Genomic DNA, 17,681 nt, shown 5'->3' with positions numbered 1-17,681 from the left:
TTCATGATTAATAATATGATAAGTAAATTATTTTTGGAACTCCATCAAATAGATTTATTAAATCGGTTACTATTTCTGACTTGCACAAAAGAGATAAAAATAACTGAGGATATTATACGATTAGTAGGTATTTAAAATATCCAATGCAAGTATGCAAATCAAAAATGAGATGGTTGAATCAAAATAATTCCTTCTAAAGTTCTATTTCTTTTAGATGTTAATATGAATGTTTTATTATGTTCCATCAACACACTAAAAGAATTTACGATCTATCCAGTGTGGAAGTAGGCCAACATTTCTATTGGCAAATAGGAAGTTTCCAAGTCCATGGTCAAGTACTTATTACTTCTTGGGTTGTAATTGCTATCTTATTAGGTTAAGCCATTATAGATGTTCGTAATCCACAAACCATTCCGATTGACAATCAGAATTTCTTTGAATATGTCGTTGAATTCATTTGAGACGTGAGCAAAATGCAGATTGGAGAAGAATATGGTCCCTGGGTTCCATTTATTGGAACTATGTTTTTATTTATTTTTGTTTCTAATTGGTCAGGGGCTCTTTTACCCTGGTAAATCATACAGTTACCTCATAGGGAGTTATCCGTGCACACAAATGATATAAATACTACTGTTGCTTTAGCTTTAATCATGTTAGTAGCATATTTCTATGCGGGCGTTTTAAAAAAAAGGTTAGGTTATTTTGGTAAATACATTCAACCAACCCCAATCCTTTCATTAACATCTTAGAAGATTTCACAAAACCCTTATTGCTTAGTTTTTGACTTTTTGGAAATATATTAGCCGATGAATTAGTAGTTGTTGTTCTTGTTTCTTTAGTACCTTTAGTGGTTCCTATACCTGTCATGTTCTTTGGATTATTTACGAGTGGCCTTCAAGCTCTTATTTTTACAACCTTAGCTGCGGCTTATATAGGCGAATCCATGGAAGGTCATCATTGATTAGTTTTTGACATAGTCTTTTTTTTAGCTTAGCCTAACGGCATGTCTACGTGTCTCAAAGTAATCCACTTAAACTTAGGGAAGAAAAATATACAAATAAGATCAAAATAAATATAAAGTATATACGATCTAGAGTAATAGTAAAAAGAATATTATGATATTAAGTTAAGGAATTGTTATTAAAAAAAATAAAAATAAAATAAAAAAGGGAAAGAGAGCTAAAAGATTTTTTTCCTCAAATTCATGTTTGGTCCATTTATACCACCCTCCAATGAATACTCCATTTCTATTGATATTGTTTTGTTCATTCAATTCATCGATTGACCAAAAAAAATTAATAAATAATAAATTACACGAACTTTGATTAACTCAATCCTGATATTTCTATGCAATGATTATGTCTAACGAATTTGTCAGTTAGATTGATTGTACTCATATGGGATAATGATAAATAAAAAATAGAAGATAAGGGTTTACAAAAAGGATATTTATAAAAAAAAGGGGTTGGTTAGAGGAGGAGGAGGGGGGGGGGGGGGGGGGGGGGGCAAACTATATGTATGTAATCTAATCGTTATAAGACAATTCTTGTGTATGTTTCGAAGAATGATTCTAGAATCCAGCTGAATCTAAGATACAAATAGTTGGTTTACATTCTGGGGGAAAGACATGTATATGTGATATTCGATATTAACTATGTATATATGAATTACAGATATATTTAATTTGCCCTACTATTGTGTTATGAATTTCGAAAGGGATTCCAATATAAGTCTTTCCATTTTGACTGTAATTTTTTTTTAATATTGAATGAATTTAAATCACGAAAAAGAACAAAGAATTCAAAGAATGCTTCGAAAAAAAAAATAAAAAAGAACAAACTGGCTGAACAAAAGTCATAGGAATTAACAAAAATTACGTGGATAGGAAAATATTGAAGCAGTTCTGTTGCTTCAAGAATACTAATATTTCAATTCGGGGTTTTTAGTGACTTTGAATGGATAAATCTTAGCGATAGAATAAGTAAGCCATAATTCATTGGTTAATTGTATCATTAACTATTTCTGTATTTTCTTTATTTTTTATGAGGAATTTATTATGAATCCACTTCCATTATTGCTAATGGATTGGCTGTCGGGCTTGCTTCTATTGGACCTGGGGTTGGGCAAGGTACTGCCGCAAGCCAAGCTGTGAAGGGGATTGCCAGACAACCAGAAGCAAAGGGAAAAATACAAGGTACTTTATTGCTTAGTCTGGCTTTTATGGAAGCTTTAACAATTTATGAATTGGTTGTAGCATTAGTGCTTTTATTTTCGAATCCCTTTATTTAATCCTAAAAATGTTTATCTTTTCCTTTTTTATTTCCTTGGATTTGCTGCTCTTGCTTTTTCAAATTATATTAAGATTTCACTCCTAAAATTTCATATTCGTTGTGACAACAACCCCCTGGAAATACTGGTTTGAGGATGAGGAATTAAATTAGCCGATTAAATCGCTTTCTTCTCTTAGTCTAATGGAACTTTTTTTTAGGAAGTATTACAGCAAATGATAAATTTTATTTCACAACTGACATAAGACCTGGTACCTAATTCTAATAAGTATCATTCTTATTGGAAATTTCCACTTATTGGAAATTTCCTATTGAAAAAAAAAAAAATCCATTTACATCTATAAATCAATATATACCTATATTTTGACTTTTACCCTAGTCCTATTTAATTTAGAAAAATAATAGAATAAAAAAATATAAATAATTAGTCTATCTATAAGAATAAGAAAGATGAGATCATATGAAAAATCTAACCGATTCTTTGCTTTCCTTGGGTTATTGGCCATTGGCCAAGAGTTTTAGGTTTAATACCGATATTTTAGCAACAAATCCAATAAATCTAAATGTAATCTTTGGTGTATTGATTTTTTTTTTTTTTTTTGAAAGGGAGTGTGTGGGAGTTGTTTGTTTCAAGAATAGGCTGGATCCAACCAACTGCACTTTTTTTCGTTATAACTCGAAAAGGTGCACGATTCCACGAATTACTTCTGAATAAATCAAGAAATCATATTTAATAACCATAGCATTTCGTGATTCATTGGTAAATATGCTTTAATTCTCTATCAACCAATAATGTGGGATTGTTAACAGGGTTAAAGCTAAATCGTTTGAAGTCCAAATGCAGTGTGGTACTCCTTCTACTACTATGTTAATAGAGAATATGTTAATTCATAAATGGTTTCAGTGTTGGAATTTTTTTTTTCCGATATTAAAGACTCATGTTGATAAAAAAATTATTTGAACCCGTTATTTGTATTTTATTTTTAAAAATTAGAAAAATGGATATTTCACCCCCTCTTTTTTATCCAATGCTGAATTAATGAATCGATGACCTGTGTATAAAGTAAAAAGAATTCTTTGGATTTGAAAAAGAAAAAAAAAACAACTTTGCTAACAATTATTTGTTTGGTCAGAAGAGTCCTCCACATATTATGTTCTTGGATTAATGATCAGTTTCTATACTTTCACAAATATGAATAGCATTACATTAAAAAAAAGCTAGGGAGCTTCCCCCATACATAAGTAATTGGGCGTGAGAGCCAAATGAATCGAAAGATTCATGTTTGGTTCGGGAAGGGATTTGGAAGTTTTGAAATGAATGGAAAGATAATCTACTTTCATTAAGTGATTTATTCGATAATCGAAAATAGCAGATCTTGAAGACTATTCAAAATTCAGAAGAACTACGCCGAGGGGTTGTGGAACGGCTGGAAAAAAACCCAGTCCCGCTTGCAGAAAGTAGAAATGGAAGCTAATCAATTTCGAGCGAATGGATTCTCAGAAATAGAACAAGAAAAATTGAATTTGATTAATTCAACTTATAAAACCTTGGAACAATTAGAAAATCACAAAATTGAAACCATTCATTTTGAACAACAAAAAGCTATTAATCAAGTTCGACAACAGGTTTTCCAACAAGCCTTACACGGAGCTCCAGGAACTCTGGATAGTTGTTTGAACACCGACTTACATTTACATACCATCAATACTAATATTGGCATGTTTGGAATGATGAAAGAAATAAAGGGTTAGTCTTTCTACTGCAGGCATTATTTTTCTTTCAAACAAAAATAAAGAATTAAGAAATACTCATGGTAACTATTCAAGCAGATGAAATTAGTAACATTATTCATGAACGTATTGAGCAATATAATAGAGAAATAAAGATTTTAAATACCAGTACTGTACTCCAAGTAGGTGATGGCATTGCTCATATTTATGGTCTTGATGATGTAATGATGGGGGAATTATTAGAATTTGAAGAAGGTATGATAGGCATTGCTCTGAATTTGGAATCAAATAATGTCGGTGTTGTATTAATGGGTGATGGTTTGATGATACAAGAGGGAAGTTCTGTAAAAGTAACAGGAAGAATTGCTCAGATCCCTATAAGTGAGGCTTCTTTAGGCCATGTTATAAATGCTCTTGCTAAACCTATTGATGGTCGAGGTGAAATTTCAGCTTCTGAATCTCGGTTAATTGAATCTCCCACCTCGGGTATTATTTTAGGACGTTTGGTATATGAGCCTCTTCAAACAGGACTTATTGCTATTGATTCGATGATTCCTATAGGACGTGGCCAGTGAGAATTAATTATTGGGGACAGGCAAACTGGTAAAACAATAGTACCCATAGTGATACGAACCTAGGACGACCTACTCCTAAACCCGTATTATAGTAGCTCGGATCTTAATTAAGTTCAAGTTCTAATGGAATTGACCTCAACCCCTAACCAACCTATGGTTAGAAACCTTGGTATAGTGTAGACGCCACAATAGGGGATGGAAAACCTATTGATAAGTCAAGCTAAAACAACTAATTCTCTAATGGTGTTTTAGGTGTTGTCAAAGAACAAAGAGATAATTAATCTCACAAGTATTTTCTCAATCAAATCAAAGTTGTGCTCTTATTGAAAAATAAGCCTTTAAATAGGCTTTGAAAGAAACAAAATAAACCCTAAAAACCCTAGGAAAAACTGGCCACACAATGAAGAGTTCTAGCTTGACCGAATCTTTCCTTTTCCTAACCTAATTAATTAATTCCCTTATTTTCAATTAGGAATTAATTAATTTACAAAAAAATAATAAAATAAAAATTTTCCTAAACTTATTTGTTCAATAAGTAAATAAATACAAATACAAAATTAAAGATAGTTTCCTAAAACAAAAAGTAAAAACAAATTAGGAAACTAAATATGGTAATTTTCGGCTAGGTTGATAATGACCCTTCTTTGACCTAATTGGACTCCAAATCAGCTTCAATAGTCTTTTTGGAATGGAAAATAAGCTTATTATGAAGTTCCTCGCATTGCCCTTGCTTAGAAATATGAGAAAAGGCTAATACAGTAAAATATAGTAAAGTCAGCAAGGAATACAGCAAATTTCGCCCTTTCTTCCCCTTGTGCGCAAACCACTATGTTGTTCGGCTTTGAAGCTGATTTGGCTGGTTTCTATGACTCATCCACCATATGAATTGAACCCATAAGAATGGGGCTCCAATTCATACAACCCGACCTCCATATTGGCACTAAAAATGTCACCCGGGCCCGTTTTGGCTTCTATTGCTTGTATGAGTAAAACAGGCCTTGGTTCTTTAGATATGGACAACCCCTCATGATTATGACTTATTCCTTGGATAACGACAGCAATATTGTCCTTGAACTTCTTGGCTTGGGCTCTAGTGATCGACCCCACCTTCATCTGTATTTGATCAGCACCCCAGCGGGTTATCGGTTTAATGGTCTCGGGCGGATTTGCATCACATAGATACGATTCTCAATCAATAAGGGCAAAATGTAATATGCATTGATGTAGCTATTGGTCAAAAAGCATCTTCTGTGGTTCAGGTGCTGACTGCTTTACAGGAAAAGGGAGCAATGGATTACACTAATATGGTAGCTGAAATTGTCGATTCTCCAGCTACATTACAATACCTCGCTCCTTATACAGGAGCTGCTCTGGCTGAATATTTTATGTATCGCAAACAACACACTTCAAATATTTATGACAATCTCTCAAAACAAGCACAGGCTTATCGCCAAATGTCTCTTTTATTACGTAGACCGCCAGGCCGAGAAGCTTATCCGAGAGATTTTTTTTATTTGCATTCATGCCTTTTGGAAATAGCTGCTAAATCAAGCTCTTATTTAGGGAAGGAAGTATGACTGCTTTACCAATAGTTGAGACTTAATCAAGAGATGTTTTGGCTTATATTCCTACTAATGTAATTTCCATTACAGACCGATCTATTTAATGCTGGAATCAGGCCTGCTATTAATGTGGGTATTTTTATATCCAGAGTACGGTCCGCAGCTCAAATTAAAGCCATGAAACAAGTAGCTAGCAAATCAAAATTGGAATTGACACAATTCACAGAATTAGAAGCCTTTGTATAATTCACTTCTAATCTCGATAAATCTACTCAAAAATCAATTGGCAAAAGGCCAATTTTTTTATATTTATTTTCTTTTCACTTTTATTATTCTGACAAAACGAATATGTGAAAGAATTCCAGGAATTGCATATTCAATTATGCATTAATTAATTATATTCATTTTTTAATTATATTCATTTTGTTTATATTTCTTTAAAACATATTTATTAGAAATTTGATATTTTAATAAATATCAAAAAATATAAATATATATTAGATAGAAATATCTATTAGATATATTGATTTATAGGTTTTGACTATAAAAAAGAATATTGAAAAATATTGAATAGAGATAAAGGAAAGTAAGCACAAGTGGGTAGCGGGAATCGAACTCCCATCGTTAGCTTGGAAGGCTAGGGGTTATGATGCGAATTCGCCCCAACCCGTACAACCGACAACCTGCTGGGGTGCCGATCCGTTACGGATGAAGGTAGGACCGATCGCTAGAGCCCTAGCCAAGACGTTCAAGGACAATATTGCTGTCTTTATACAAGGAATAAGTCATAGTCAAGAGGGGTGGTCATATCTAAAGAACCAAGGCCTGTTTTACTCATACAAGCAATAGAAGCCAAAACGGGCCCGGGTGGCGATTTTGGTACATTTTTGGAGTCTGGGAAGCATGAAATGGTTCCAATGCTTTATGGGTTCAATACATATGCCTAAGAGGTCATGGAATCAAGTTAAATCAGCCTCAAATGCAATCAAAAAGGGCTTGTACGGACAGCATCAACAATTTGGCCGAATTTGCTGTATTGCTTGCTGGCTTTACTGTATTTTACTGTATTAGCCTTTTCTTATTTTTCCAAGCATGGACAACGTGTGGGACTTCATATTCAGCTTATTTGGCATCCTAAAAAGTATCTAGAAGCTGATTTGAAGCTCAAAGAGGTCAAAGATTGATCAAAGTCAACTTGATCAAAAGGCTAGCATTTTTAGTTTCCTGATTTGTTTTTACTTTTTGTTTTAGGAAACTACCATTACTTTTTGGCTTTTATTTATTTATTTTCTGGACAAATAACTTTAGGAAGGTTTTTTATTTTATTCTTTCCATTGTAAATTAATTAATTCCTAATTTAATATAAAGGAATTAATTAATCAAACTTAGATTAAGAAAGGAAGTATAGCTTCGGCCAACTAGGTTTCTTTATGTGTGGTGGCCGGTTTTCTTTATGTTCTAGGGTTTTATTTCGTGGCTTTGTAGCCTATTTAAAGGTTTATTTTTCAATAAGAATACAACTTTGATTTGATTGAGAAAATACTTGTGAGATTAATTATCTCTTTGTTCTTTGAGAACACCTAAAACACCATTAGAGAATTGGTTGTTTTAGCTTGACTTATCAATAGGTTTTCCATCCCCTATTGTGGTGTCTACATTATACCAAGGTTTCTAACCACAGGTTTGTTAAGGGTTGAGGACCATTCCATTAGAACTTGAACTTAATTGAGATCCGGGCTAATATAATACGGGTTTAGGAGCAGGTCGTCCTAGATTCGTATCAGGTTATAGTTGACATTGATCCATCATTGTTAACGTCTCTAATTCAAAAACGAATGTGAAACTTTCATTTCATTTGCTCCTTTATGGAAGATAAATAAATTTCCAGATATCAATGACATTAAAAAAAATTCGACCCATAACATCTATGTCAGCTTTTCGGTCTAAATGCATTCAAAATGGCCCATTTTCTAGACGAACCTTGTAGAAAAGAGGGGATTATAACAATCTTTCTAGTTACTTCATTCTCTATTTCTATTTGAAAGAATCCTTAGGAAAAGGACTTTGTTTCCACCGAGCTAAAACAATTTTTCGATGTCTCTAGTAAACCAAAGTCATTGTTTAATTAGCTATTTTGTTTCAATTTCCCCTATACAAAAAAAGAAAAATTGAAGATTTAGTTATGATTAGAAATACACTTTCAATCTTTATCCATGGATCCTTTACTCATACTCATTCAATTGGAAATATTGATTGATCCAATTAAAAAAATAAAATTATGTTTCGTATTTCATAATCCAATTTTTCAATTTCTAATTGACTCTTGGATACAAATCTCTAGAATGTATATTCTTCCTCAAATTTTTCATTGAAAGGTAAAGGATTTAATCCTTTTAAGAAATAAAGTTTTTGCTTGGAATGGAATATTAATCAAACCGAGAGATCCCTTAACTATTCGAGGGTTAATAGAACGAATCGCACTTTTACCACTAACTATACCCACTCCAATCCAATTATTGTATATAAATGGACTTTTTGTCGCATAAGAAACTCGGGCGTAATCAAAAGATAGGATTAGAAAAAAATGCATTGTGCACAAATCCATAATTCTGTTTTTATTATATACATATTTTGATTCATTTTTTATTACAGTAAAATATCAGTAAACAAAAAAAAAGAAAAAGCAAAATAAAGAAGATAAGAAATCTCGCTTTGATTCTATATCAAAATAGGTCTTTTTATGACGTTTGTTGTTTCAATAACAAGCCTTTTTGTTTTGGTTTCAAATTAATTGTTTTCAAATTAAATAAATCATTTTATCTTATTACGATTGAATAAAACAAAAGAGGCTAGGTCCAGCTAAGCATTGATCAGGCCAAGCCGTGGAAATAAAGGGCCTTTCGGACGAACTCAAAGAGGTTTCTTTATTTATTATTAATAATAAATATTATTTTTTTCTCATTATTTCTATTTTTTCTCTTTTCTATTTATATATTATATAAAATACAGAATGTATCTATTAAACATATATTAACTATATAAATCTATTCAAAAAATCTAAAAAATCTATGTTAAACATATTAACAAATATAGATTCCATTTTTAGATTTGATTTATATTGGATTTTTTATATTTATTTCATTTATATTGGATTTATATATTGGACTATTGTAGATTGTGTAGATTGGATTGTTGATATCTCTTTCAAGTCTTTTCTTTATACATATATCTTATATGATTATAGAATTATATATAACATATTTGTATACATTTTATATAATCTAATTATATAATATAGATGCTTTTATTTTATCTAAATGGTCTAAATTAAATAGTCTAAATGGAATTTGATTCTATATCATTATCATTCTGTATCTATTATATAAACTATTGTATATATATATTATATATAATAAAATAATAAATAATAAAATAATATTAAAAAAACACTCAAAAAAGAAGAAAAAAAAAAAAGAAAAATGGACGACAACGTCGGATTGCTAATCCGTTGTACGAGTATTTCATACCGAGGGTTCGAATCCCTCTCTTTCCATTTTCATCGCTATCTTGTTCTTTTCTTTCAAATTTCTTGCGAGTTCAGTGTGGAATGGACAAAATCTTACTAAGCTAAGAACATTTTAAAATCAAGGAAGAAAAACCTTATTTCTTTTTTTTTTTTTTTATTCTTCATGTCCAGGATTACACCCTGGGTCATTAGATAGGAATCCGAAGATAAAGAGCGAAACAAAGAATATTACTATCGTGTAAACAAGTAGTTTGAGAGTAAGCATTACATAATCTCCAAAATTCTTTTTTAGGAAAAAAGAGAATAGATTCGCTATTTTATTTTAGACCGTACACCCTACTCTTTTTATTTTGTACTTTGACACCAAGAAATAAAGTTTTTTTTAGAAATAGAAAATGAAATTTTCAAAAAATACATATGTTATATTTATAATATAAGTGGATAAGTGGAGCTTTTCATTACCAAAAATTTTCTTTCATACCCACAATTTGACATTGTGAGTACTCTAATAAGGCCTTTCAATGGAAAAAAAAAGGTCATAATAAGGAAATGGGTTGATCCAAAATTTCTCGCGGCTATACAAAAATTTCAATATTGCAATCGAGATCTCATCGAAAACTTATAGCAGCCTGCCAGACAAAAGCTAAGAGAAAAAATAGCACAGGTATTACTGGCCAAACGAAAGCAAAAAAGCATAGGCCTCTGGTAATTTGGCAACGAAAAAACCATTTGAATAAAGGGCAGAATTAAGACAGATCCAGATCAAACTAAATTTATTAAGCATAACAAATATTTTGTTATTTTTGTTATTGAAGATAATTGTATTATTTTGATTGAGTTATTGATAAAACGAAAAATGAATAAAACTAAATAAGATAGACCCAAAAACCTTCTTTGATTTGAACTCCCCCAATCAAAAATCCTTTAATTCTCAAATCAAAAGAGAATAGAATAAATCATACTTTCATACAATATCTTAATTGAATTCTATGTAATGATCAATAAATTCAATCTAATTCTATATCGACACATATTAAAATTCTAGCAACAATCTATATATTTTATAGATATTTATACTGGAGTTGACGAATAACCAATACCAATATTAGTGTTTATTAGGATCGAATAGTAATGGGGCGTGTCCAAGTGATAAGGCAACGGGTTTTGGTCCCACTAGTTGGAGGTTCGAATCTTTCCATCCCAAAGCATGCCCAACCCATTATAGCATTATAATATATATAATGGTATATATCAGAAAAAATATTGCCTTTTAAGATAAGTATAATAATAATAGTATAATATTAGATTGGAAAAATTTTATTAGTATTCTTAATAATTCTTCTCTGAATCATATCTTTTTCATAAATTGAATCGTGTTCAAATAACACACATATATAATTGGATCCATTTTTTATCCCTAAATGTTAAATATTTAACATAAAATATCTATCTATATAGAGGTCCCATATTATTCTTATTTCGATTCCAATTTTAGAAATCAGTATGAAAAAAAAAAAAATACCTTACCTTACACCGGTCTTTACCCACTAGTTCACTAAAACAATAAATTGGATTTTTTAGCTATCTAGTTTTTTAATCATTGATGGTTTAATACAAATATGGATTTCTCTTAGGATGCTAAAATGTGGTCCTTACTTTAAAATGTTATTCAAATAATGATCTCGAGTCCGAAAATTTTTCAATCACTTAAATCATTTTGATGATTTCTTATGAGTTCGTAGTACTCAAAGAAGTGTGAAATTGGTCAATTTTGTTGGGGTGAGAAGGTTATGACCAAGAGCAAGCTAGCTTGAAGTGTTAGCAACAAGCAAGCTTTTGGTAATGCTCTTGGGAATGGTTGTGTGTGAGTTGTGTTTTTAGGTTTTGGTTATGGTGTTTTCTGGTTTTTAGGGTTCCTAGAGTGTTCTAAGGTGTTGAAGAAGAGATAAGAAGAAGGGGACCACGTTGCTTTTGAAAAATCAGGCTTAGATGTGTAGCCATTTCATTCATTTTACTATATAAGCTTGAAATTACAACTAGTTCACACATGCCAAGCATGTGAGCTTACAAAATGAGTAAAGTATTTGAAATTTAAAAAGTAAAATGGTCAACACCTAACTTTTCATACACAAAAGAGTCAAAAACCAGCTGCAACATGTCTATTCCAAATATAGTAAAAAGTGGCACATGGTTTGAACTAAGTTCCTATTGTTTAACTAGTTTGGATAAACAACCAAACTAGCTTCACCTACTTAGTTCCCCTTTGTATCTGCTTATGAAACTTGGTTTGAAGCATCCTTGGTCATCAATAAATATTGTTCCAAGAGCTAGGAAAGTTCTGGAACCGGATCATGGGCCAAACAGCTCCAAAGCTGACCCATACTCTGCATACTGGGCCCATCAGATACAGCAATCTGTTTGGAATAGAAAATGGACTTTCCCATGTCATTTGGACCTGAATGTGAACCATAGTCTTCTGTATATGTCTGTAGACATCCCTCAAAATTTCAGCCCAAAACTCCATTTGCAACCTGAGATATAAGATAAATAGTGGAACTATGTTGGTGGAAATTATGAATCCAGCACCATAGGCATTTCAAGCATAACATTCCTACTCTTTTGTGCATAATTTTGCCTATACTTTTGCATACATAACTTAGGCACAAAACATTATCAAAATATACCTTGCATAAATTAAAACATACAAAAAAATATAAACTCATAAAAGGAAATGATTTGATACCAAGGTGTGCATGCTAGCCGGTGACATGCACCATCAAGTGGCAAAATTGCCACACTTCAACACTCCTCCTTGGCAATTTTGTATGAGACATTGAGAAGTCCTCTCAATATCTCAAATCTCTTCTTTCCGAATGGCTTGGTGAAGATATCCGCCAAGTTCTCCTCGGAAGTCACATACTCCAACTTTACTTCACCACTTGCTTCAAATTCCCTTAAGGAATGATACTTGACCGGTATATGCTTGGTCCTCCCATGTTGGACTGGATTTTGAGCAATTGCTATTGCTGAAGTATTGTCACACAATATTACCGTGGCTTCCTCTTGCTTCAAGCTCAAGTCCTCCAATAATTTCCTAAGCCAAACACCTTGATTAGCACAACTTGAGCAAGCAATATACTCGGCTTCCGCAGTGCTTTGTGCAACGGTTTGTTGCTTCTTGGAATTCCATGAGAAAGGACCATTTCCAAGAGTGTAAATGTAGCCCGATGTGCTCTTGCTATCATCCAAAGAACCAGCCCAATCACTATCACTATAACCAAGCAAAGCTTCATTCATGTCATCCTTGTACCAAAATCACTAGTACCTTTCAAATACCTTAGGATTCTTTTTGCACAACTAAGATGATTTTGTGATGGACTATGCATAAATCTTGACAAAACAGCCACACTAAACATGATATCTGGTCTAGTAGAGCATACATATAAAAGGCTACCAATTAAACTTCTATAGATGGAAGGATTTACCTTTGGAGAATCATCATCCTTCACCAACTTGGTGCCTTCATTCATAGGTGTGGCAACGCTATTACAATCCTCCATGTCAAACTTCTTGAGTAACTCCTTCACATAGCTTTCTTGAGATATGAAGATGCCCTTGGATGATTGGACAACTTCAATTCCAAGAAAGTATTTCATCTCTCCAAGGCTAGACATCTCAAAGTTCACTTCTAGCTCACCTTTGAAATTGCTCACTTCTTTCTCATTACCACCGGTCACTAGGAGGTCATCAACATAAAGAGACACCAACACCATGCAACCATGAGTCCTAATATACAATGTAGGCTCATTAGGACTCCTCCTAAATCCATGCTTTGTCAAAAAACCATCTATCTTGGCATACCATGCCCTAGGAGCTTGTTTAAGGCCATACAAGGCCTTGTGTAGCTTGTATACCTTCTCTTCACTTCCTTTCTTCACAAAACCTTCGGGTTGCATAACATAGACCTCTTCCTTCAATATTCCATTCAAGAAGGCTGACTTCACATCAAGGTGATATACTTTCCAAGACTTTTGTGCCGAAATTGCAAGAAGAAGTTTTATGGTTTCCATCCTTGCAACCGGTGCAAAAGTCTCTCCATAATCCACACCGGCTTGTTGTGCATATCCTTTGACAACAAGCCTTGCCTTATGCTTATTTATGGACCCATCCGGATTGTACTTGGTCCTAAAGATCCACTTCACCCCAATAGCATTCTTTCCCTTCGGTTTTGTTACCAAGCTCCAAGTGTCATTCTTGTTTATCACATCGATTTCATCTTGCATGGCTTGTCTCCACTCTTTTCTTGCCATAGCCTCATGGACATTGATTGGATCACTCAATGCCACATTACACCTTTCATAAATCTCATTAAGAGGTCTTGTGCCTCTCACACCATCACCAATCTCCAAATCAGCCCCTATGGAGATTTCTAGCTCATTCTCATCATATTCATCATCATCTGCAGCACCTTCATCATTTCCTTGTTCCTCATCATTATCATGAGCTTCAAGCCGATTGTCTTCATCCATACTAGCCAACTCCTCCTTACTACAAACCCATTTAGCTTCCTCATCAACTTTCACATCTCTACTTATCACAAGTTTCTTGGTTTCCAAGTTATACACTCTATATCCCTTAGTCACATCACTATAGCCAACCAAAACACCAACTTGTGACCTTTCATCAAGCTTTCCTCTCTTCTCTTGTGGTACTAGGATGTAACAAATGCTTCCAAATACCCTTAGATGATCAAGAGAAGGCTTATATCCAAACCAAAGCTTAAATAGGGTTTTACTCCTCAAGGACTTGGAGTAAAGCCTATTTTGGATGTAGATGGATGTATTAACTCCTTCGGCCCAAAACTTCTTTGGCAAGCCACTTTCAAACAACAAACATCTAACCATCTCCATGATGGTACGGTTCTTCCTTTCACATACACCATTTTGTTGTGGTGTGTATGGTGTAGTGAATTGATGAACTATACCATGATCCTTACAAAGTTGTTTGAAAGTCTCACTTGTGTATTCCCCACCATTGTCCGTCCTTAACACCTTTATAGTGCAACCGGATTGATTTTGCACTAACTTCATAAATTCTACAAACTTTTCCAAAGCTTGTGATTTTCTTTCAAGGAAATACACCCAACACATTCTTGAGTAATCATCAATGAAAGTTATGAAATACTTGCTGCCATTTAAGGATGGAACACTCATGGGACCACAAATATCCAAATGTATAAGTCCTAACTTCTCCTTTGATCTCCAAGAATAAGATTGAAATGCTAGCTTAGTATGCTTTCCTTTTTGACACACTTCACACACATGTTCTTGCTTCTCCACCAATGGCATGTCTCTAACAAGTTCATGTGTGCCTACCAATGACTTAAAGCTAGCATGGCCTAGTCTTTTATGCCAAAGTTGAGAGGTGTTCTCAACTTTGGTGTTCAATGCAACCGTTGCACCATTTTCATCCATATTCAACCTAAAATTCTTGTTCTTCATTCCAACACACATTAATTCATTTCCATGTGGATTAACTATAGTGCATGTCATGTTTGAGAAGTGTAATGCATATTTGTTCTCAAGCATTTGACCTACACTAAGTAAGTTCTCACATAAAGAAGGTACATAGAGAACATCATGGATAGTTTTGATACCTTTGGTGGTGTGTATCACCACATCTCCTTTGCCTTTCACTTCCATCAAGGCTCCATTTCCAATTTTGACTTTGTTGTGGCTGCTCCTATCCAAGTTTGTGAACCACTCATGCTTGTGAGACATATGGTGTGTTGCTCCACTATCAATGATCCATCCTTCATCATTCTTGATGCTACTAAAACAAGTAGCAACAAACAACTCTTCGGATTCACTATCACTTGCATTATCTTTAGCAACATTTGCTTGTTGCTTATCTTTCTTGTTTGCCTTGCATACTCTCTCCACATGACCCTTTTGTTGGCATTTATGGCAAAATGCATCCGGCCTCCACCAACACCTTCTTGAATGATGACCTTTCTTCTTGCAATGGTGACAAGGTTCGTAGGACTTCCTCTCGGGTTTGCTAGTTTCACCTTTCTCCTTTATGACCTTAAGCTTGTTCTTCTTTTGATTTTGTGTCTTTTGATGTTGTTTAGACACAAATGCAGCCTCCATTGATTCTTCATGTCTAATCCTCCTCCTTTGCTCCGTAGCTTGCAAGGCATTCACCAACTCGGTCAAGGAAATTTCATTTAGGTTTCTTGACTCCTCCAATGAAGATATCTTAGCTTCAAACCTCTCGGGCAAGGAGACCAACACCTTCTCCACAATCCTTTGGTCAATTAATCTTTCACCTAGCACCCTAATTTGATTCACCACATTAAGAAGTCTTGTGGTGAACTCCTTAACCGTTTCTTTGTCTTTCATCTTGATAGTCTCAAACTCCCTCCTTAGGTTAAGGATTTGCATTTGCCTTCTCCTTGCACTCCTTTGGAACTCATCTTGAAGTTTGTCCCAAGCTTCTTTGGCACTCTCACATGCCATTATCCTTGTGAAAATGGTATCACTAATACAAGAATGAATGGCGGTGAGAGCCTTGTAACCTTTAGCCAATTCCTCCTCATGGTGCTTGATTTGGTTGACCGTTGCCCCTTGTCTCAAAGGCTCGGGTTCTTGGGGATTTATGGTGACCTCCCAAAGAGCATAAGCCTTCAAGTAGGCTTGCATCTTGATACTCCAAATGTTGTAGTTCTCCCCATTGAAGATAGGAGGAGAAGGAGTTGAAAAACTTGAAGAAGCCATCTGAATGTTGCTTTCTAGTATGAAGGAATATGAAAATATATTTGTGCTTTCAAGTATCTCTTCACTCTCAAGGAACGAACCAGCCCAAAAACCTCACAAATCTCACAAAAATATGCCTTGCTCTGATACCACTTTGTTGGGGTGAGAAGGTTATGACCAAGAGCAAGCTAGCTTGAAGTGTTAGCAACAAGCAAGCTTTTGGTGATGCTCTTGGGAATGGTTGTGTGTGGGTTGTGTTTTTAGGTTTTGGTTATGGTGTTTTCTGGTTTTTAGGGTTCCTAGAGTGTTCTAAGGTGTTGAAGAAGAGATAAGAAGAAGGGGACCACGTTGCTTTTGAAAAATCAGGCTTAGATGTGTAGCCATTTCATTCATTTTACTATATAAGCTTGAAATTACAACTAGTTCACACATGCCAAGCATGTGAGCTTACAAAATGAGTAAAGTATTTGAAATTTAAAAAGTAAAATGGTCAACACCTAACTTTTCATACACAAAAGAGTCAAAAACCAGCTGCAACATGTCTATTCCAAATATAGTAAAAAGTGGCACATGGTTTGAACTAAGTTCCTATTGTTTAACTAGTTTGGGTAAACAACCAAACTAGCTTCACCTACTTAGTTCCCCTTTGTATCTGCTTATTAAACTTGGTTTGAAGCATCCTTGGTCATCAATAAATATTGTTCCAAGAGCTAGGAAAGTTCTGGAACCGAATCATGGGCCAAACAGCTCCAAAGCTGACCCATACTCTGCATACTGGGCCCATCAGATACAGCAATCTGTTTGGAATATAAAATGGACTTTCCCATGTCATTTGGACTTGAACTTTGAACCATAGTCTTCTATATATATCTGTAGACATCCCTCAAAATTTCAGCCCAAAAATCCATTTGCAACCTGAGATATAAGATAAATAGTGGAACTATGTTGGTGGAAATTATGAATCCAGCACCATAGGCATTTCAAGAATAACATTCCTACTCTTTTGTGCATAATTTTGCCTATACTTTTGCATACATAACTTAGGCACAAAACATTATCAAAATATACCTTGCATAAATTAAAACATACAAAAAAATATAAACTCATAAAAGGAAATGATTTGATACCAAGGTGTGCATGCTAGCCGGTGACATGCACCATCAAGTGGCAAAATTGCCACACTTCAACAAATTTATCCTATCACTATCAAGTTACTTGAAGGTACAGATTCAAAAAGAAAT

The 17,681-nt window shown here is 33.9% G+C and overlaps 1 protein-coding gene and 1 pseudogene across 1 annotated transcript; both read left to right on the top strand.

The window, feature by feature from the left end:
- The window catches only part of LOC125421165 (small ribosomal subunit protein uS2c-like), a 671-nt pseudogene extending 664 nt beyond the window's left edge, over positions 1 to 7 (top strand).
- Positions 8 to 4,099: 4,092 nt separating this feature from the next.
- Positions 4,100 to 4,594, top strand: LOC125421063 (ATP synthase subunit alpha, chloroplastic-like). The gene has a single exon (XM_060811816.1). It carries the CDS (start codon positions 4,100 to 4,102, stop codon positions 4,592 to 4,594), a length of 495 nt encoding a protein of 164 aa, XP_060667799.1.
- The last annotated feature ends 13,087 nt before the right edge of the window (positions 4,595 to 17,681 follow it).

The sequence above is a fragment of the Ziziphus jujuba genome, chromosome 10, assembly GCF_031755915.1.
Source record: "Ziziphus jujuba cultivar Dongzao chromosome 10, ASM3175591v1".
In the NCBI taxonomy this organism is placed as follows: Eukaryota; Viridiplantae; Streptophyta; class Magnoliopsida; order Rosales; family Rhamnaceae; genus Ziziphus; species Ziziphus jujuba.
This window is presented reverse-complemented; position numbering and strand designations above follow the sequence as displayed.

What these genes read in the sequence shown, in the direction of transcription:
- LOC125421063 (XM_060811816.1), top strand. Translation starts at nt 4,100, where the DNA reads ATGGTAACTATTCAAGCAGATGAAATTAGTAACATTATTCATGAACGT.